The following is a 21,833-nucleotide window of genomic DNA, read 5'->3' as shown; positions in this document are numbered from 1 at the left end:
AAAGGTGTGACAAGATTATGGCGATCAACAGATGGCTCAGGCAGTGGTGCTATAAGGAAGGCTTTGGGATGTACGGCCACTGGGAAGCATTTATGGACAGAAGACTGTTCTCTCAGGATGGACTTCACCTGAGTAAGAAGGGAAATAGACTTCTAGGATGGAGGCTCGCCCAACTGATTAAGAGAGCTTTAAACTAGAAATTTGGGGGAGATGGTTGGGAGATGTCCAGGTGATCTCCATAATGGAATTTAACCTTGAGAGGGAAGAAAACAAAGTAAGAGGGGATACAGCCGTGGACAGAAGAATTGACGTAAGGAGGAAGGGTAGTGTAGATACCAGTCTAACAGGTGATGCTGATGGTAGAATGTCTGTGCCTAACCGGGTAAAGAATGTCAGTGAAGCCAAACGGCAAAAATTAAGATGTCTGTACACTAATGCGAGGAGCCTAGGGAACAAAATGGAGGAACTAGAGCTACTGGTGCAGGAAGTGAAACTGGATATTATAGGGATAACAGAAACATGGTGGAATAGTAGTCATGACTGGAGTACAGGTATTGAAGGCTATGTGCTGTTTAGGAAAAACAGAAATAAAGGCAAAGGTGGTGGAGTAGCATTATATATCAATGATGAGGTTAACTGTAAAGAAATAAGAAGTGATGGAATGGATAAGACAGAGTCTGTCTGGGCAAAAATCACACTGGGAAAGAAAGCTACTAGAGCCTTCCCTGAGATACTGCTTGGGGTGTGCTACAGACCGCCGGGATCTGATTTGGATATGGATAGAGACCTCTTTTAATGTTTTTAATGAAGTAAACACTAATGGGAATTGTGTGATCATGGGAGACTTTAACTTCCCAGATATAGACTGGAGGACAAGTGCTAGTAAGAATAATAGGGCTCAGATTTTTCTGGATGTGATAGCTGATGGATTTCTTCACCAAGTAGTTGAAGAACCAACAAGAGAGGATGCCATTTTAGATTTGGTTTTGGTGAGTAGTGAGGACGACATAGAAGAAATGGTTGTAGGGGACAACCTTGGTTCGAGTGATCATGAGCTAATTCAGTTCAAACTAGGTGGAAGGATAAACAAAAATAGATCTGGGACTAGGGTTTTTGACTTCAAAAGGGCTAACTTTAAAGAATTAAGGAAATTAGTTAGGGAAGTGGATTGGACTGAAGAACTTGTGGATCTAAATGCGGAGGAGGCCTGGAATTACTTTAAGTCGCAGCTGCAGAAACTATCAGAAGCCTGCATCCCAAGAAAGGGGAAAAAAAACATAGGCAGGAGTTGTAGACCAAGCTGATTGAGCAAGCATCTCAGAGAGGTGATTAAGAAAAAGCAGAAAGCCTACAAGAAGTGGAAGAAGGGTGGGATTAGCAAGGAAAGCTACCTTGGTGAGGTCAGAACATGTAGGGATGAAGTGAGAAAGGCTAAAAGCCATGTAGAGTTGGACCTTGCAAAAGGAATTAAAATCAATAGTAAAAGGTTCTATAGCCATATAAATAAGAAGAAAACAAAGAGAGAAGAAGTGGGACCGCTAAACACTGAGGATGGAATGGAGGTTAAGGATAACCTAGGCATGGCCCAATATCTAAATAAATACTTTGCCTCAGTCTTTAATAAGGCTAATGAGGAGCTTAGGGATAATGGAAGGATGACAAATGGGAATGAGGATATGGAGGTAGATATTACCACATCTGAGGTAGAAGCCAAACTTGAACAGCTTAATGGGACAAAATCGGAGGGCCCAGATAATCTTCATCCAAGAATATTAAAGGAACTGGCACATGAAATTGCAAGCCCATTAGCAAGAATTTTTAATGAATCGGTAAACTCAGGGGTTGTACCGTATGACTGGAGAATTGCTAACATAGTTCCTATCTTTAAGAAAGGGAAAAAAAGTGATCCGAGTAACTATAGGCCTGTTAGTTTGACATCTCAGTATGTAAGGTCTTGGAAAAAATTTTGAAGGAGAAAGTAGTTAAGGACATTGAGGTTAGTGGTAATTGGGACAAATTACAACATGGTTTTACAAAAGGTAGATGGTGCCAAACCAACCTGATCTCCTCCTTTGAGAAGGTGACAGATTATTTAGACAAAGGAAATGCAGTAGATCTAATTTACCTCGATTTCAGTAAGGCACTTGACACGGTTCCACATGGGGAATTATTAGTTAAATTGGAAAAGATGGGGATGAATATGAAAATTGAAAGGTGGATAAGGAACTGGTTAAAGGGGAGACTACAATGGGTCATACTAAAGGGTGAATTGTTAGGCTGGAAGGAGGTTACTAGTGGAGTTCCTCAAGGATCAGTTTTGGGACCAATCTTATTTAACCTTTTTATTACTGACCTTGGCACAAAAAGCGAGAATGTGCTGATAAAGTTTGCGGATGACACAAAGCTAGGAGGTATTGCTAACACAGAGAAGGACCGGGATATCATACAGGAAGATCTGGATGACCTTGTAAACTGGAGTAATAGTAATAGGATGAAATTTAATAGTGAAAAGTGCAGGGTCATGCATTTAGGGATTAATAATAAGAATTTTAGTTATAAATTGGGGACACATCAGTTGGAAGCAACAGAGGAGGAGAAGGACCTTGGAGTATTGGTTGATCACAGGATGACTATGAGCTGCCAATGTGATATGGCCGTTAAAAAAGCTAATGCAGTTTTAGGAGGCATCAGGCGAGGTATTTCCAGCAAAGATAAGGAAGTGTTAGTACCTTTATATAAGGCACTGGTGAGACCTCATCTGGAATACTGTGTGCAGTTCTGGTCTCCCATGTTTAAGAAGGATGAATTCACACTGGAACAGGTTCAGAGACGGGCTATTAGGATGATCCGAGGAATGGAAACCCTGTCTTATGAAAGGAGACTCAAAGAGCTTGGCTTGTTTAGCCTAACCAAAAGAAGGTTGAGGGGGGATATGCTTGCTCTTTATAAATATATCAGAGGGATTAATATTAGGGAGGGAGAGGAATTATTTAAGCTTAGTACCAATGTAGACACAAGAACAAATGGGTATAAACTGGACACTAGGAAGTTTAGACTTGAAATTAGACGAAGGTTTCTAACCATTAGAGGAGTGAAGTTCTGGAACAGCCTTCCAAGGGGAGTAGTGGGGGCAAAAGACATATCTGGCTTTGAGACTAAGCTTGATAAGTTTATGGAAGGGATGGTATGATGGGATAGCTTAATTTTGGCAATTGATATTTGATTATCAGCAGGTAAGTATGCCCAGTGGTCTGTGATGGGATGTTAGATGGGATGGGATCTGAGTTACTGCAGAGAATTCTTTCCTGAGTGCTGGCTGGTGAGTCTTGCCCACATGGTCAGGGTTTAGCTGATCGACGTATTTGGGGTCAGGAAGGAATTTTCCTCCGGGGCAGATTGGCAGAGGCCCTGGAGGTTTTTCACCTTCCTCTGCAGCCTGGGGCATTGGTCACTTGCTGGTGGATTCTCTGCAGCTTTAGGTCTTCAAACCACAATTTGAAGACTTCAGTAACTCAGACATAGGTTAGGAGTTTGTTATAGAAGTGGATGGGTAGGATTCTGTGGCCTGCTTTGTGCAGGAGGTCAGACTAGATGATCATATTGGTCCCTTCTGACCCTAAAGTCTATGAGTCTATGAGTCAGGGACATGCTATGAAATCAGTTGGACAAAGGGATGGGAAAAACAGTTTATCCAGTAAGGTGTTTTCACTTCTCAGTGATGGGGAACAAAATAGTAGGGGCTTCGTCAGGTAAATTTGAAATACTAATCTAATGTGTGGACATAAGGGTGGTGTTTTAAATGTCCCTATTATTATTATTACTATTAACTTTTTCTGACAGAAGAGTTTAGATAAGCCCTCTTCATATTTTAGTGCTGCTATTATTTAATATATTTAAAACATACTAATACAATGTTTTGTTAAAAACAGTAAAAGGAAACTCGCCTATTTTTTTTCCTTTCTATAAGCAGAAAGAATCTGGCTCTTTTGTCTGTCTCCCACACTGGACTCTTAGAGGAGATAAAACAGTGGGAACTAGGCAGTATATCAAATTAGCTGTTGCAGTGTCCCAAGATAGGAACCAGGAGATGCTGCCGGTTACTCTTCTGTGTTCTCGTAAATTAGGCAGTGTCTCCAGCAAGTGTCTCCAGCCCCAGTTTTAAGCCAGGAAGTGGAAGTAGGAGCTGAGGACCAGATACTCAAATGTATTTAGGTGCTGAACTCCTATTGAAATCGGTGGGTCTTAGATGCCTAAATACCTCTGAGGATATGGGCCTGGGAGACTCCACCTTCACTTTAAAAATAATATAAAAGATCTGATTCGGAAGTTACTGTTTTTTGGTAGTTCCTATGTATAAAATGTAGTAGTGGTGATACAGACACTATCTTAATTTAAATGTAAATAATGGGGAACACATTCAAAAGATTTCCCTGTTTGTGCACTTTGTTCTCCCCTGCTCCTCCCACGTCATCTCTTTTCCTTTGCACATCGTTGTAAAGATTTCATGATGTGGCTATGTTGGATGCTCACAGAGTTGGAATCTTTGCTACCCAACGCACCTGCTTTGTAAATACAGATTTGGCTTTTTATTAATGCTCTCTTGATGCCACTGATGACTTTACATTTCCTGGAGATGTGATGGGACCTGAAAGTATTAACTCACTGAAATATTGCTTGTGTAGTCAGAGTATGTCATAAGTAATAGAAGCATTGCACCTTTAATTCACTGTTTTAAATATAAAGCAGAAGTTTTGGGATGAAGACCTGAATTTTACCCCAGTGAATAGTATGCAAAATTTCTCTCCCTGTTGCCAAAGGCAAAAACAGTTACGTTTGCATTGATTCAGTCTTAAAGCAGGTTGGCAGCTCTGAGACATCCCTCGATTATAAAGACCAGACCTTTTCATGAGAAAAAATTTCATATTACATCAGTTCCTATAATGAGCAAGCTTCTCAAAATGGTATTTAGAAAGATTACAGACAAGAGATCATGCATGAGCCTCAAAATTCATTAGAACAAGCGATGATGTGTTCATATAAAAACACTTCGATCTTCTGTTTACTGATTACTGGACAGGTCAGTAGCTAATAAAGGGTTCTTTCTTCTCTTGCTGTTTTTGTTTTTTTCAGATCCATTGACTTATACTCTCAGGACTTGTGTGTGTGTGTGTGTGTGTGTGTGTGTGTGTGTGTGTGTGTGTGTGTGTGTGTGTGTGTGTGAGAGAGAGAGAGAGAGAGAGAGAGAGAGAGAGAACATGTAACTGTCTTTTGGTTGGTTGCTGCTTAGAAAGAACAGATATCCTCTTGGCTCAGGTGGTAGAGGCCTGTGATTTTTTGTTTTTTAAGCTGTTTGACAAGGATTCCAGCCCTGGATTTATGGGTGCATGTGATTTTATTATTGAGAGGTGGTAATTTCTCCAAAGTTAAGATTGTAACTACAGTCCTATTATAAAATTTATTTTGATTTCTCCTTTCTAGTGTGCCCCAAAGCCCCTCCCCAAATCCTCAGACTTTAAATTTTTTAGGTTTAATTTTCATTGCCTGTTGAATACTTTTTGAAAACTGTATGATTAATGTCAAACAAATATTTGTTGAGACTTGAAAATAGCTCCTTTTGAATTGTTTGCCAGCTGTCTAACGTTTCATTGTCCCTATGTCTGCCCAATAAATCATATTGATTCACAAAATCTGAAATGTAGATGTTTTAACACTGACTCAGTCACTAATTAAAACAAACATGATTCTCTGTCAGTGAAACAGATGGAGGAAAAATGTTGTTGACTTGTGTACTAGCGTGGCTACTTCTCAAACATGAAAGAACTCCAAGATCTGGTAAAATGATTCTTCCTCCATTCCTTCACCAAAATAGCCTATTGGCTTAGGGGGGATGTGCAGAGATCCATTTTCCATGTAACTGAGGAAGAGAGTTTGAAAGCCTGATTTTTTGCAGTACTGAGCACCACTGTTCTTACTAACTTCAATTGGACTTGTGGGTGCTGAGCATTCATGAAAATCCAGCCCTAAATGCTTAGATACTGACATCAGTATAACAAAATAATATATAAAAACACACCCAAATGGCTCAGCATTTCAAGTTATTGGCTTCACGATGGTAAACATATTTTTATACTGAGTAATAACAGCATACTTATTATGTGGGAAGTGTAAGACTGAGTCCTTAATGTTCATTTCCTTGCTTTTAAGTGCTTGGGTTTTGTAAGTGATGTTGTCACTTAGCAACCCTAACTGGATTTGGAACAAAGTGTTTTTCCTTTTGGAATATATGCAATATATCTGTAAAGCACTATTCATTGGGTAATAGTAGTTATATTTTAAAGATGGTTGTTGTCTCAAAGCTAAATGAGCCTGATGTTCTATTCATGATATCTGCATGCCATGTTATTTATGACCATTAAGATTTTGTTGCCTACTTCATTGTCTGTGACCATTGTCTGAGTAAACATTTGGAAATGGTTTCAGTAAAGCAAAATTACAGTTGACATTAAAATGGATTCTACTTGGTCCTTAAAAATGTATTTTTCCCATATAATATATCTACCTTGAAAAGAATTTCTAAGATGTTGGTCTCTGTAATATATTAATAGCAGCCATGCACTAACCAACTGATTGGAAGTAAAATGCCTTGCTGTAGAAAGTCTTTGTGATGTATTGCTTTTTGGAATTTTGATGGCACTTAGTAACCATAGCTCTTAATGAATAGTACCATAATGAGTGCAATTAGAATACGCCTCCTTTTTAAGCTCCTTTGCCAACATTCCAAATACTACCAAGCAATCATACTTCTTGTATGTGAACTGAAATTTACTCCTGCTCTACATTAAGCTGCTGTTAGACCACCATGGGCCTGATCTGTAAACCAGGGGCCAGATCTTCAGCCAGTGTAAACTGACATAGCACCGTTAACGTCAGTGGATCTGCATAGTTTCATACCAGATGAGAATCTGGCCTCAAGCCTTTATTTGTAGACACAATTTTATATTGACTATCACTAAGAGCGTAGAATTGTGCCCACAAAAATGGAAGCCTGGTCTGAAAATCAGGCCTTGTAATTCTCCAAGCTATGTGCAATAAAACTAGTGAATTGTGAAAATGTTACTCTTTAAAAACAGATAAGCCCACTTAATTTTAAAACGTCTGCACTATTTGTGATACATCTTTCGTCTTTCTTGCCATCATACAAAAGGAAAACTTATTGTCAGTTGCTATGACTCTAGGAGGCAAAAGAAAGGTCATCTATACCCACTATAAAAGGTAGAGCCCTATCCCTTTCCCATCAGTCCTTTCAACACCTTAAGTATGTTATTCAGTCCTCTTTCTCCACCCCCTTCTAACTTTTTTTTGGTATGGGTTTGGTGCTTGTTAAAGATACTGTATTGACAGCTCTGGAGGCTCAATTCCTCTGCTTATCAAGGTACCTCAAACAGGCACCTTATGGGGAGTAGCAGTGAAAGTTTCCCCAAGCTGCTCTATTAATATGCTCTGATTCTTACCCGAAGAGACTACCTCAACGAGCTAGAGGGTAGTTGTCTCCCTGCATGTTCAATCCTTGACCTTTGCTGAAACTGCCAACAAGGGTGCCGGTTGTGCTAGTGTTATTTTGTGATGTGGTTGCCTGTCCACGGGGAAGACAAACTAAGGACCTGCTCCAGAGCCCATTAAACTCTGTTGAAAGACTCCCATTGACTTTAATGGGCTTTGGATCAGGGCCTGATCCTGCCTGCATTCCCACATGTGTTAAAGTTTACTAATTTGCTGATGTTGGCTCAGTTTGGAGAACCACTGCATCTGATGGCTGATCTGTCTGGGGGAGAAAGCAGTGTGCATTGGTCGGTCATTAATCCAGATAAAACTAACTCCCTGGCCATTGCCATCAAGCAGCCTCCAGCTCCAGATTACAACTAGCTCACTATTAACCTATCTGGATGGGACATTGAGCAGGTGACATGTGTCAAATATTTGGGCAGTGTCATAGACAGTGCTGGAGAATGCTTGAAAGATGTGGGCACTTGTGTAGCAGCAGCTGCTGCCATGTTTTGGGCATCAAGTTTGCTTCATAGGCATATTTAATGGCATCAGGCTTGCTGTGAAGCTTCAGATACATAGAACTGCTGTTAGACCAACTCTTTTAAATGAAAAAGTGAAATGTGGGTGCTGAGGAAGACTGAATAACATTGGATTTATGTTTTCAGTTCTCATTGTCTGCATCAGCTGCTCCATACTAAGCGGCAGGACAAGATCAGAAGTGAGGCCATCCAGAGCCAAACACTGCAACTTCCTCCATTGCCATTGGTTAATTGAAATAATTTCTTGGTAGAGAATATCACACATAGTATATCAGAAATAATGTGTAACTGGGTGGGTAACTTGGTCTTCAGTTTCCTGCCTACTGCCATCTACAGTAAACCTCAGAGTTACGAACACCAGAATTACAAACTGACCTCATTTGGAACCAAAAGTATACAATCAGGCAGCACCACACACACACCCCAGCATTGTGTTAAACGTAAACTATTTTTTTAAAAAGGGAAAGTTAGAGTTACGAACAGTCTCCATTCCTGAGGTGTTTGTAACTCTGAGGTTCTACTGTCACAGACTTATTGTGCACTGTAAGAACTATTTAATATGTAGCTCTTTATATTTTAGAGCAGATCTCCCCAAACGGTGGGGCACACCCCCTTGGGGCGAATGCCAAAGAACATTCGGGGGGGAATGGTTCAGAGGAGCTCTCCTCCTACCCCCAGCTGTGGCCCTAGCCTCAGCCCCCTTACCCCAGTCCACATCCCCTATTCCCAGCCTTGGCTCTGAGGGTGGGGGGCAGACAGGGGTAAGGGAGAGTGTGAGGTAAAAAGTTTGGGGACCACTGTTTTAGACTTATGATTTACATCCTAGTCTGTTAGGATCCTCTCTCTAGGATACTGCTGCAGTTGTAGCGGTTAGATGCACTCAATATCCTATGACAAGACAGCGTCTAAAGTAGACTAAGATCTAAATCCATTTAGAGAGCCACTGGTTAAAATGTGTGTTTTCAATGAGGAGTACCTTACTCCTGGAATTCATTTTCTCCTCCACTCACTTAGTCTATCAGAACCCATATTTGTTAACTTTTTCAGTGTGTTCCAAAGCCCCTCTTCCTGCTTCTCCCCACACCTGGCTTTTGAAGAGAAACAAGCATATAGGCCTACAGGACATGAAGGGTCGGGGTTTTGAAGCCTTGTGAGAGCTTTCTTCTTTGGGCAGCAGTCTTATTAAAGAATTTTGAAATTGAATTTGTGCTGATTTTTAAATCTGGTGGTTTCTTAAACAATATGAGCATGGGAAGGGTGATAAAAATTTCCATTGTGAAAAGTTACTGGAATACATTAATAAATAACACACAGGAGACTGAATAGCAGGTGACTTCTAAGATCAAGGATTCTGTGTTATCTTAGAGTGCTGGCAATTACAATGGCTGGCTCAAGTCAGCAGTTAATTGTTACACACTGGGCTCTTTTTAAAGGCATATAAAAAGGCTTGTGTTGCTTAGCTTTTATTTTAGCAGTAATGGGGCCAATTTTATGCTATCAGGTAAAATAGAGTCATGAACATATAAGTAATGAACATGTTGAGATCATTGTACTTTAAAAGCCACCTTTTTGAGTCTTTGTCTAGCTAGTCAGGCTACAATATAATATTACCAGCTACCAGAGATTCTGTGGCTCATTGCAATAAGATGACGTCCTATATGATATGGTGACAATGGAATATAATTGTATTATGGAGCTATATAAATGTTATGTCAAAGGAAGACATTTGGATCAGGAGACCACTGATCATTTAATAACATTCTTATAATGCCTTTTATTAATACTTAGCATTTTTTTGGCATGTTAGTTTTGTCAGCAGCAAGTTTAATAGATTTTTCTATGACTTTTAAAAAATAGATTCTGCAGCAATTACCATTGTATCTCAACAATCCACTAATGGCCATAACATTCCAAATATTCTTGGCTGAGTGAGAATCTTTTGAAATGTGCTAATTGGCTTTAGATTCTGATGAAGCTCAATGGAAGTAGTGGGAGAGAGTCACCCCTTTTTCTCGTCTCTAGATCTGAGTGGAAATAAAAGATGAAAATCTAAACAAAAATATCCAAGCCAGCTCTGCAGTGGGGACACTGTTGTTCATTGAATGGCAAGGTGATTTTTCTGATAGTTGAATTTAGGAAAGGATTGACATAATCTAGATTGATGCAAATACAATCTTTAAAACTCCTTGATTAAATGGTGTTACTTTATCAGTAATGAGGACTTGCTTGTCCTTCCTTTGGGCTCAGGGCAAGGGGCTGTTCTTCTGTCTTGTGACCTTTCTACACAAGGAACATTTGGGGGAAATTTCCCACTATTGCTAATACTAAATATAAACGAGGCCCATGCGTGTTTACACACAAACACAGAAAGCGTCAGGGAAGAGAGAGCTTTGCTTTAAAGTGGCTTTTGTATTGGTGGGAAAGGGTGAAAGGTGACTTTTTTATAGGTGATACAATGGAAAGAATTATAAATAAGACCCATGAAACTAGTGTCCTTGCAGTGAATTAGATTGCCTGTTCCCTGACCTTTCATAATCACCTTGCAGGTCATATGGCATCTCCTGATAAGAAACCGCTGTCATGGGTTTTCCCTGGGGTGCCACCTGGAACTGGGGTACCACTGAGCCCTCTGTTTTACCAGTCTGGGTTCCCTTTCACACTGTAGCATTGTGATAAGCTGCAAAGCCCTCCAAGCTTGCCCTCACACAAACATCCATAGGCAGGGGCCACACCCAGCTCTGTTCATGACATGAATGCTCTACCAGCTACTTCATGAACCAACAATAGAAAGGCTGCAGCCAAAATACCCGCCAGCTCTCCAGTCTAGAATCCCAGAGCTATAACTTTCTGAGCCTGACCAATATGAATTTATTACCCAGTCTGCCACTCCCTCAGTGTGGAGAGGACAATGCACCTGCTGTCTGTTCCTGAGCAGATTTCCCTTTGCACTTCAACCAAAGCACACTCTTTTAGATAAAAATATAAAACAGATTTACAGAAAGTTAGATTTTAAGTGATTATATGTAATAGCGTACAGATTAAAGAAGATTACCTAAGAAATAAAGAAAATCACAATCTAAGCCTTATAAGGGGGGATTTGATAGCTGCTTTCAACTACCTGAAAGGGGGTTCCAAAGAGGATGGATCTAGACTGTTCTCAGTGGTACCTGATGACAGAACAAGGAGGAATGGTCTCAAGTTGCAGTGGGGGAGTTTAGATTGGATATTAGGAAAAAAAATTTCATTCAGAGAGTAGTGAAACACTGGAATGGGTTAGCTAGGGAGGTGGTGGAATCTCCTTCCTTAGAGGTTTTTAAGGTTAGGCTTGACAAAGCCCTGGCTGGGATGATTTAGTTGGGAATTGGTCCTGCTTTGAGCAGGGGGTTGGACTAGATGACCTCCTGAGGTCCCTTCCAACCCTGATATTCTATGGTACACTAGATAGGATTTGAATCAAGCAGTGTCTCACTCTGTTAGTACAGGCAGGTTAGGTTTTGCATACACAGGCAGGAATCCTTTTTCCAGCCTGGGACCAGCATTTCCCCAATTCTGTCTTTTTCGAAGGTGTTTTCAGGTTTTCTGTTGTGAGGGGAGTGAGACTCATTGGTGATGTCCTGTTCCCCTTTTATAGCTTCTTCCATAGAGTGGGAACCCCTTTGTTCCAAGCCAAGTTCCCAGCCGAGTTTGTGGAAAAAATACAGGTACCAAAAAGGAGTTCAGTATAATGTGATTTACTGAAAAGCCCTTGCATGCACTGATGTGTCATGGCAGCCATTATCCATAGGCTGACTGAAGTGTCCCCAGGTCAGGACAAGCCTTTTCCATGGGCCATTGTCTTTGTTGATGGACCCCATTCAACTTGAATAGCCCATTCATGATGTGCTGGCTAGCCTGAATTCAAATGAACTTTTGGGTGTTATCCAGGAGCAAACACATTTGAAATACAAATACATAGTCAATATTCATAACTCCAGATACAAAAATGATACATTCTTACAAATAGGATAATCATATTCAGCATGCATGCATCCGACAAAGTGGGTATTCACCCAGGAAAGCTCATGCTCCAATACATCTGTTAGTCTATAAGGTGCCACAAGACTCTTCGCTGCTTTTACATATATTGTAAAAGATGCAACATAATTATATCATAATCATACCATAATCATATTACTATGGTGAATACATGGTGCAGAGTGTCACAACCCACCCTTACTAAACTGAGAGTGTTTAAATGAAGAATTTGTTTGATATGCACAAAATTATATTTTGTTGATGCCAAAATAATACTTAAAACAGTGGGACCAGATTTTTCCAAAGTTCTCAATTCTAACAATTGGAGCCAGGGTTTTCAGAAGAACTCAGCTCCTGTGTAGTCCCCTAAATTGACTTTTTAGACGTTCATAGCATGCAGTAGCTCCCACCATTCTAAGTGTGAGTGATTGGGTGCTGGGTACTTCTGAAAATTGGGCCCATTGATTTTCAAATTTGGAGCATGTGAATTGGAAGTAGATTTCTTATGAAATCTTGAAAATGTAGGTAAATGAATGCTCTCTATTAAACGTAAAGTTTTCCCCACTTAAAGTTGTGCAGTATAATGGTTACCACAACCAGATCTGCCAGCAGTCTGGGACACCTATATGGTACCTCTGTTTTCAGGTTCTCTGGGGCATCTGCAGTAGGTAGATCTCATCTGTTCAGAGGCCCTGTCCCTCCACAATGGATCTGGGACTCCTGTCCACCTCCTTATCTCCTTAATGGAAGTTGGAGCCACAGAAGAGGTAGCACAGCCAAGGGCTGTTTTTGTTTCCTCAGTAATCTCTACAGGCTGAGGAGAGGGTGATGTGTATGCTTCCTTGCACCTGCCTGTCTCACTCACTGTTCCTTCTCACCATGCAAATCCCAATCCTTAGCCCTCTAGAATGGGGAATATGGGATTGTGCAGTGGTTGATCCCTCATAGATTCCCACCCCCACAATACCTTCTGCCATCTTCCTCATGGTGTGACAAACTGGACTTTCCCCCTTCTTCCCCCTGCTGATCTCCGTGGCATTGTCTAGCCCAGGCGTTCTCAAACTGGGGGTCAGGACCTCTCGGGGTCATGAGGTTATTACATGGGGGGTGGGTCACGAACGGTCAGCCTCCACCGCAAACCCCGCTTTGCCTCCAGCATTTATAATGGTGTTAAATATGTAAAAAAGTGTTTTTTAATTTATAAGGAGGGGGGGTCACACACAGAGGCTTGCTATGTGAAAAGGGTCACCTGTACAAAACTTTGAGAACCACTGGTCTAGCCCTTAGTTAGAGAGAAGCGTCTGGGACACATGATTCTTTGGCTGATAATATATTTAGACCATTTATATCCATTCTATTCATCTAATATATATAGACCATTTATATAAATAATTTCCTTGTTGTAAAATATTGCAGCTATCCCTTTATGATGATGCAATTATGACTTATGGATCCACCATATTACTACATTGCTTGGGATGTTTTGATTAAAGATGTTTGAAAATGACATAACTCTGCCCTTGCTTTCATCAGAGGCCAGCAGAAACAGTAGATGAGGAAGAAAATGAAGAAGAGGGAGACGAGGGAGACATGAAAGGAGATCAGGGAGAGGAAATGGGGGAGGCCACTAATGGAAATGTTCTCTATAATGAGATAGAAGAAAATGAAGAGAAAATAAATGAGCATTATGAAGAAGAGCAAGAAGAAGAGAATCTTGGACAGCTGGAGGAAGAGGGGCCTTTCCGCTTAAATGGTGAAACTAATGAAGAAAATGGTGAGGAAATGGAGCAGTTTAATGACTACAATGATCTTCATCCTGAAGAAGAAACAAAAGCACCAGAGGACTTTGACAATCAAAGCCAGGTAACAGCTTATTCTTTCAATATTTTGTTTAAAAAAAAAAGATATTGCCTCATTCATTCCAGCACTAGCTCTCTGTACTGCAAATGTAGTCCAGCTCAGCCACGATAAGGTCCTTGGAGTCTCATGGAGTTTCAACTTGCAGGAAAGCTATTTCCCCTCATCAGGGCTGGCTCTAGCCATTTCACCGCCCCAAGCACGGCGGCACGTCACGGGGGGAGCTCTGTCACTCGCTGGTCCCGCGGCTCCGGTGGATCTCCCGCAGATGTGGCTGCGGAAGGTCCGCTGGTCCCACGGCTCCGGTGGACCTCCCGCAGGCTTACCTGTGGCTGCTCCACCGTAACCGCAGATCAGCGGACCCTCCGCAGGCACGCCTGCGGGAGGTCCACCAGAGCCGCCTGCCGCCCTCCTGGCAAGTGGCAGAGCGCCCCCCGCAGCATGCCGCTCCAAGCACGCGCTTGGCGTGCTGGGGCCTGGAGCCAGCCCTGCCCCTCATTTATAACCCCTCTCATCTTCTGGCTACAACTGCAGAATTCTTTCTCCAACTGGCAAAGAATGTATTTGTTGCTCCGTCACTCTGGCAGGTTTTTGTCCTGCCTTTGTGGATAGGCAGGGTACTAGAAATACAAGACTCCTGCACTCTCAAGAAGAGCAGTGTGATTGTATATTTCATTCTTCACTTCCTCTGTCAGACATATCGGGGACAGTGGGATGCGCACAAGCATGTCTACTGGTTTATGAAACCAGTGCCTTGTTTGTTTGGCTGAGTTGCCCTGCACAGAGGTTGCATTTAATAAGTGTTGCTGCTCTCATTTTATGGAAGTCTTACTGATTTATTTAATATTTATATTTTCAGATAGAAAAGGACTGTTAAAATAAACAAGAATCTTAAAGGCAGGGGATTTCTCTTCATGGGATTTTAAAACACAAGTCTTGTCCCTTAGGACAAGGAGGGTATGCCACAAATTTAGGGAGAGGTGCCTGATGCTGTATCCTCCATTTGCTGGTATGAGAGGGTCTTCGATAGCAGGAAATGGAATCAGAAATGTCTGTCACGTGTGAACTATCCCAAGTGTTCGGTAACCTGAGCAGTGGATAGATTTCCTGAGATTACACGGTGCGTAGGTCGTAAACTTAACATGGCACTCCCTGACTGGATTCCCCATTGTCAGGGATAGGATAACTGGGACCAGCTTTCTGATTGCATACCATTAAGAAGTGAAAGTTCCTGTACCTCCCATGATGCTCAGGATAGTCTCTGCCATACTTCTAAATTTGGGATTTATTCTGAGCCATTGGTATGACACACAAGGACATTTTCAAATAAAGATTACTAGACAGATATGCAACAACATTCTCATCAGAAGTAGGATTTGTTATTTTCTGTGTTGATATGTTGATGGAATGCTTTTGGGAACAGTGTGGAGACTATGAGAGGGTTTATGTCACAAAGTGAGACTGCATCTTTGGGAGGCTTAATTTAGAAGGGATGTTTTCTCAGATGGGAATATAAACAGGAAAAAATATTCCAATTTGAGCAAAGGTTCTGCTACTTTCACCTTTTTTCCTACTTATCAGTACCTGATGGGAGGACCTCATGTATAAGCTACCCATGTTACATTGGTGACTAGCTCGTATGTATTTTTTCACTTGAAGAATTCTTAGTAGAAATTCTAGTGTGGCCTACTTCATTGCATGTCAACAAATATATAATTAAGTCTGTTACCTGCCAAGCTTAAAATATCAATTCTCGGTTCCTTTTTTCTCTAGATTGACTCTCATCTGGAAAAAGCATCAAATCCAAGAGTAACTATCACCAGCCCACAAGAAAGTGAAAAAAATGACCAAACCAATGAGTATGCTGCTGTAGCATAGACTTTTTAAAAAGTAGCTTAGCAGAAAATGAAGGATTGTAATATTTGACATTTAAAGCATGTTGTTATCTATGATTGATAATTTATAATGTGAAGATATAGTTGAGCACCACCTATTGAGTCTTGAAATGATAATGCCATATGGATTGACAGAGATAATGAACATCCTATTAAAAGGAAGATTGAATTATTTTCACAATATGTGACTTACTGATGAGATTTTAGGGGGGAAATGTAAGGGTTTTTGTTTAGAAATACTATAAATAAGTGAGCTATTCCTTCTTTGGTATCAGATGATAGTTCTAGAATCAACCCCATGTGTTAGTCTTCCAATGTGCTCCAAAAAAAAATTTGTTAGATATCAGAGTTTTTTAGCAATTTTGTTTAGAAAACAATATTTTTGTGACTTCTAATGGAAAAATGTATAATGTTTTTCTTAGAATAATAAACAGCTAGAAATATGAGGTACACTTAATTTCCAGGCTTATAATTTAGAGGTAATGGGCCAGATTCTCCTCTTGGTGGAGTTCACCCACATAAAACTGGAGTCGAGAATCTATTCTGATTAGATGTTTCCAGTAAAGCAGCAGCATTAGTGGTGGTTCTGTTAATTAAAAGCACATATATATAGTACTATGAATAAAGTGGAGGAGATAGCGAGACTTCAGTGCTGCAACCTGATCCATGTACTCAGATCCCTGCTGCTGCAGAAAGACCCACTAACTTCAGTAGAACTCTGCACAGATGTAGGAAGTCTGCATGCACATAGAACTGTTTGCAGGATTTGGGCTATAGAGTAGAATTGGGCAACATATTTCAGACACAATTTCTTTGCCAAAAAATGCAGTTTTGCTTGACCACAAACTAGTCCAGAATCTGGCCTGAATTTGCAGAATTGTTTCAGCCAATTTTTTTGGGGGGGCTGACTTAGGACCATTCACAAAATGGCTGGAGGAGGTAATGTTGACTAGAGCACTTACCTGTGACATGGGAGGCCTGTCTTCAATTCCTGCCTTTGCCTGTTGTGGAGCAGGGATTTGAAATCAGTCTCCCACATCGTAGGAGGGTGCCTGAGCCACTGGGCTGAAGGTTATAAGAGAACAAACACCACCGCTTCCTCCTCTAGCTCTTCTGTGTACATAGCCCTTCATTTCCTTTGCTTCCAAAAGTGACTAGTGGAAACTGGGGCTGTCAATTAATCGCAGTTAATTCACACAGTTAACTCAAAAAACTTAATCACAATTAATCACAGTTTTAATCACACTGTTATACAATAGAATACCAATTGAAATGTATTAAATTTTTTGGATGTTTCTCTACATTTTCATATATATTGTATTCTGTGTTGTAATTGAAATCAAAGCGTATATTATTTTTCATGACAAAAATTTGCACTTTAAAAGTGATAAACAAAAGAATATTTTTCAGTTCTCCTCATACAAGTACTGTAGTACAATCTCTTTGTCATGAAAGTGCAACTAACAAATGTAGGGGGTTTTTTTGTACATAACTGTACTCAAAAACAAAACAAAGTAAAACTTCAGTGCCTACAAGTGCACTCAGTCCTACTTCTTGTTCAGCCAATTGCTAAGACAAACAAGTTTGTTTACATTTACAGGAGATAATGCTGCCCTCTTCTTATTTACAATGTCACCAGAAAGTGAGAACAGGCATTTGCATAGTACTTTTGTAGCCAGCATTGCAAGATATTTATGTGCCAGATATGCTAAACATTCGTATGCCCCTCCATCCTTTCCCTACCATTCCAGAGGACATGCTTCCATGTTGATGACACTTGTTAAAAAAATAATGCATTAATTAAATTTGGGACTGAACTCCTTGGGGGAGAATTGTATGTCCCCTGCTCTGTTTTACCCGCATTCTGCCATATATTTCATGTTATAGCAGTCTCGGATGATGACCTAGCACATGTTGTTCATTTTAAGAACACTTTCACTGCAGATTTCAAAAAATGCAACGAAGATACCAATGTGAGATTTCTAAAAAGCTATAGCACTTGATCCAAAGTTTAAGAATCTGAAGTTCCTTCCAAAATCTGAGAGGGACGAGGTGTGGAGCATGCTGTCAGAAGCCTTAAAAGAGCAACATTGTGATGTGGAAACTACAGAACCCAAACCACCAAAAAAGAAAATCAGCCTTCTGCTGGTGGGATCTGACTCAGATAATAAAAATGAACATGTTTCTATCCACACTACTTTGGATTGTTATTGAGCAGAACCCATCATCAGCATGGATGCATCTCCCCTAAACTGGTGTTTGAAGCAATAAGGGACATATGAATCTTTAGCTTATCTGACATGTAAATATCTTGTGCCACCAGCTACGACAGTGCCATGAGAATGCCGGTTCTCACTTTTGGGTGACATTGTAAACAAGAAGCGAGCAGCTTCTGCAAAATGTAAACTCCTGCAAATGTAAACAAACTTGTTTGTCTGAGCAATTGGCTGGACAGGAAGTAGGACTGAGTGGACTTGCAGGCTTTAAAATTTTACATTGTTTTATTTTTGAATGCAGTTTTTTTGTACATAGTTCTACATTTGTAAGTTCAACTTTCATGACAAAGAGATTGCACTACAGTACTTGTATTAGGTGAATTGAAAAATACTATTTCTTTTATTTTTTTACAGTGCAAATACTTGTAATAAAAATAAATATAAAGTGAGTACTATACAATTTGTATTCTATGTTGTAATTGAAATCAATATATTTGAAAATGTAGAAAACATCCAAAAATATTTAAATAAATTGTATTCTATTATTGTTTAACGGTGCGATTAATTGTGCAATTAATCACGATTAATTTTTTAATTGCACGATTAATTATGATTATTTTTTTTAATTGCTTGACAGCCCTAGTGGAAACAAAACAAAATTTCTGTCAACTTTTGATTTACCTGAGGTCTTCATTAGTTTCGGTTTGGCTTGAACTGAATCCTTTTTCGCTGAACTGCCAGCAAAACAAAAAATCAGTTATTCACCCAGCTTTGCTATAAGGTAAGACAACTTCATTAAAATATAAACCCCTAAGATAATATGTTCACTTTTCAAAACTGGAAAGTTTATCCAGTCACAATGTTAAATTTTAACTATTTACAACAAATATTAAGAAATTTTAAATTTCTGTAGTAGATTAATAGATTAAGGGGAGAAAATTTAACTTCTGTTTTAGTTTTGAAAAGTTGGATTGCAGCTGATTCATCAGCCAATGAGAAAGTAATTTATAAATGAAAACACTAGCCCATATCCTCCGCTACTATAACTCAGTTTAGCTCCACCGATGTCAACGGAGCCATCTCTGTTTACACCATTTGATGATCTGGCCCATTAGGTTTTTTTGCACAAAACTCTACTATAAATGCTGTATGTTTTAATCCTGAGCATAGTTCTTAAAGTTTAAAAATGTTACTTCACTGGTCGTAGTAAGATGGTTCCAGATAAGCTGAGGTTTCATTTGCACTAGTGCGTAAGAGTATCATCCAGAATATTGGTTGTCTTTATTACATGGATTCCCACTGTCTTTATTTCTTTTCTAAACTTCAATAGATAGTGCCACTATGTTGCAAGTCATAGAAATGAATACTTCTCTGATCTTAACCATATTTTAGCTAACTATAGATATGTGATGGCGGTTTCTTGGTTTCGATTTTGAGGGTTTTTTTTTTGTTAATGCTAGCAAATTACTACTAAACACTTACTTTTTGTGGTTATCATGCAGTTATTTTTTTAAAGTTCATTCTAAGCCGCTGAAACAAACTTAAAAAAAATGTAAAAAAGCATTCACAGTAATTGAAAACCACCTAAACGGCTATATTTCTCTAGCATATATTTTGATATTTTACCCCAATGAGAATAATGTATGTTGACCCTCCAATATATCTCACAGTATTAGCAATATAGATATATAAAAGGTGGCATTAAAAGCCAGAGGAACAAAGTCTGTACAGGTTGCAAGAACTCAAAGATAAACTTTTATAGCGTTTAAATTTGGGTGTGGTTTATTGAACTGGGCTGGGCAAAGCACTGGGGAATATTCCTGTTGGGAACAATTCTGCACTCGGGTCCCCAATTCAGCAAAGCCCTTACTATGTGCTTAAGACCACCCTTATTCAGCAAAGCACAATGGCATGTCCTTAAGTGCTTTGCTGAAGTCCCAATGACTTCAGTGGGACATAAGCACATGTTTAAAGTTAAGCACATGCTTAAATTATTTTATTTACATTTTAAACAATGGAAAAAAAACCTGTAGAAGAGCTCTAGGCATCCTGACAATTAATCTTCTAGTAGTTAAGCAGGAGCAAATTAACTAAAGTCAGCCAGTGTGTCAGCTACCAAAAAACATCTGTATCTTGTCTGGGTACATATGCTCAACTTTCTGTAAAAACTCTAGCAAATAAATGGCTGTTGTAGCACGCTTTGCTCAATCAGAATTTGATCATTCCTGTGCCTAGTTAGTATTAAGCACATGCCTAAGTGCTTTGCTGAATTGGGAACTAGGGCACTGGTCATGGGCCTGTTATATCTATGTTGAGCTCCACAGAAGTCAGTGGGATCCATATGATGTGGAAGTGCACCTCTTGTTACAGGATTAGGGTCTAGATGACCTAATAGGTACTTTCCATCTTCAGTACCTGTGATTTTGCCTAGCATCAACAAATAGATAGCAAACATGAAAACTTTAAAGGGACAGATACAACTTGAAAAACATATTTGTGTGAAAACTTTATATCTAACAGTAGGTACATGGAGATCCCGATAATATTTTCTCTTTTTCTAGTTCGTTTATTCTGTGTATTTGGCAGCACGCTGTATAGTCAGTGGCATTATTTCCCTGTACAATCAGTGCCTCCCTTGCTTAAAAGACGTTTATATACATCAGTGGGAGAACATAAACCTTCATATTTTTTCAGGTTTTTTTTTTATTTAATGACATGCTATTTAAAAGGTTAAAATGAATTTTGTTGTCAAATTAGTTTTAAAAAGTTCAAGTTGATAGTATATAGTTAACTCTTATGTCAGATTATTTCATTTATTGTCTGACAGCAGGCAATTTTCATTCATTCTTATAAATTTCTCTCTGTTGCTTACCTACAAACATCTAAGCACACATTTCTTCAGGATAGCAAATAAGACTCTTTATAAAATAAAAATATAGGCATTTTCAGTATGTCATCTTCTGCAATGATATATAGTATCATTCAGAACATGAATGTTGTACCAGGTACTCTTTAATTTGCGGAGAAAGGATAAGCATAGTCTGTAACAGGTAGTTCTGATGACATCACAGTGAAAGTGAAAGTGATGGATTTTATATCACTGAATTCTTGAGTGTGTGGCCTTATTAAGAGTTTTCCCTTTAAAATATTCAGTAGTGTAGGGTAGGGATAACAAAAGTGGCTAAACTAAATTCCATGTTCACCAAATTAAACTCTGTTTGCCCTCGACCACACTACTGAAGATATTTCCTTTGGACACCAAAATTTAGATATCACTGATCACTTTTGAAAATCTTAGCTATTAGGAAAGGAGGCATCTCATTAGTGTGCTTATAAATGCACGGGTCAGGACAGGACTTTACTTTTGTTTTGCACAATTGGCATTCAGCAAATAATAGCTTTAGCTGTTCACCAGGGATAGCCCAGGAAATTTTCAAATCAACGGTGCCTTCCTAATCTGTACACATTCTAGGCCAGGGGTCGGCAACCTTTCAGAAGTGGTGTGCCGAGTCTTCATTTATTCACTCTGATTTAAGGTTTTGCATGCCAGTAATACATTTTAACATTTTTAGAAGGTCTCTTTCTATAAGTCTATAATATATAACTAAACTTTTGTTGTATAAAGTAAATAAGGTTTTTAAGATGTTTAAGAAGCTTCATTTAAAATTGAATTAAAATGCAGAGCCCCCTGGACCGGTGGCCAGGACCCAAGCAGTGTGAGTGCCACTGAAAATCAGTTTGCGTGCCGCCTTTGGCACGCATGCCAT

At 39.6% G+C, this 21,833-nt stretch overlaps 1 protein-coding gene across 1 annotated transcript in view; it reads left to right on the top strand.

Annotated features, from left to right (window-relative positions):
- The window catches only part of DCDC2 (doublecortin domain containing 2), a 122,432-nt gene extending 105,401 nt beyond the window's left edge, over nt 1–17,031 (top strand). Inside the window, exons 9-10 of the mRNA XM_030552531.1 lie at nt 13,632–13,961; nt 15,729–17,031. Of these exons, the coding sequence (XP_030408391.1) occupies nt 13,632–13,961; nt 15,729–15,833 (435 nt within the window). The 3' untranslated portion in view covers nt 15,834–17,031. The remainder of the gene's footprint in view (nt 1–13,631; nt 13,962–15,728) is intronic.
- Nucleotides 17,032–21,833: the final 4,802 nt, after the last annotated feature.

This window comes from Gopherus evgoodei, chromosome 2, assembly GCF_007399415.2.
Source record: "Gopherus evgoodei ecotype Sinaloan lineage chromosome 2, rGopEvg1_v1.p, whole genome shotgun sequence".
In the NCBI taxonomy this organism is placed as follows: Eukaryota; Metazoa; Chordata; order Testudines; family Testudinidae; genus Gopherus; species Gopherus evgoodei.
This window is presented reverse-complemented; position numbering and strand designations above follow the sequence as displayed.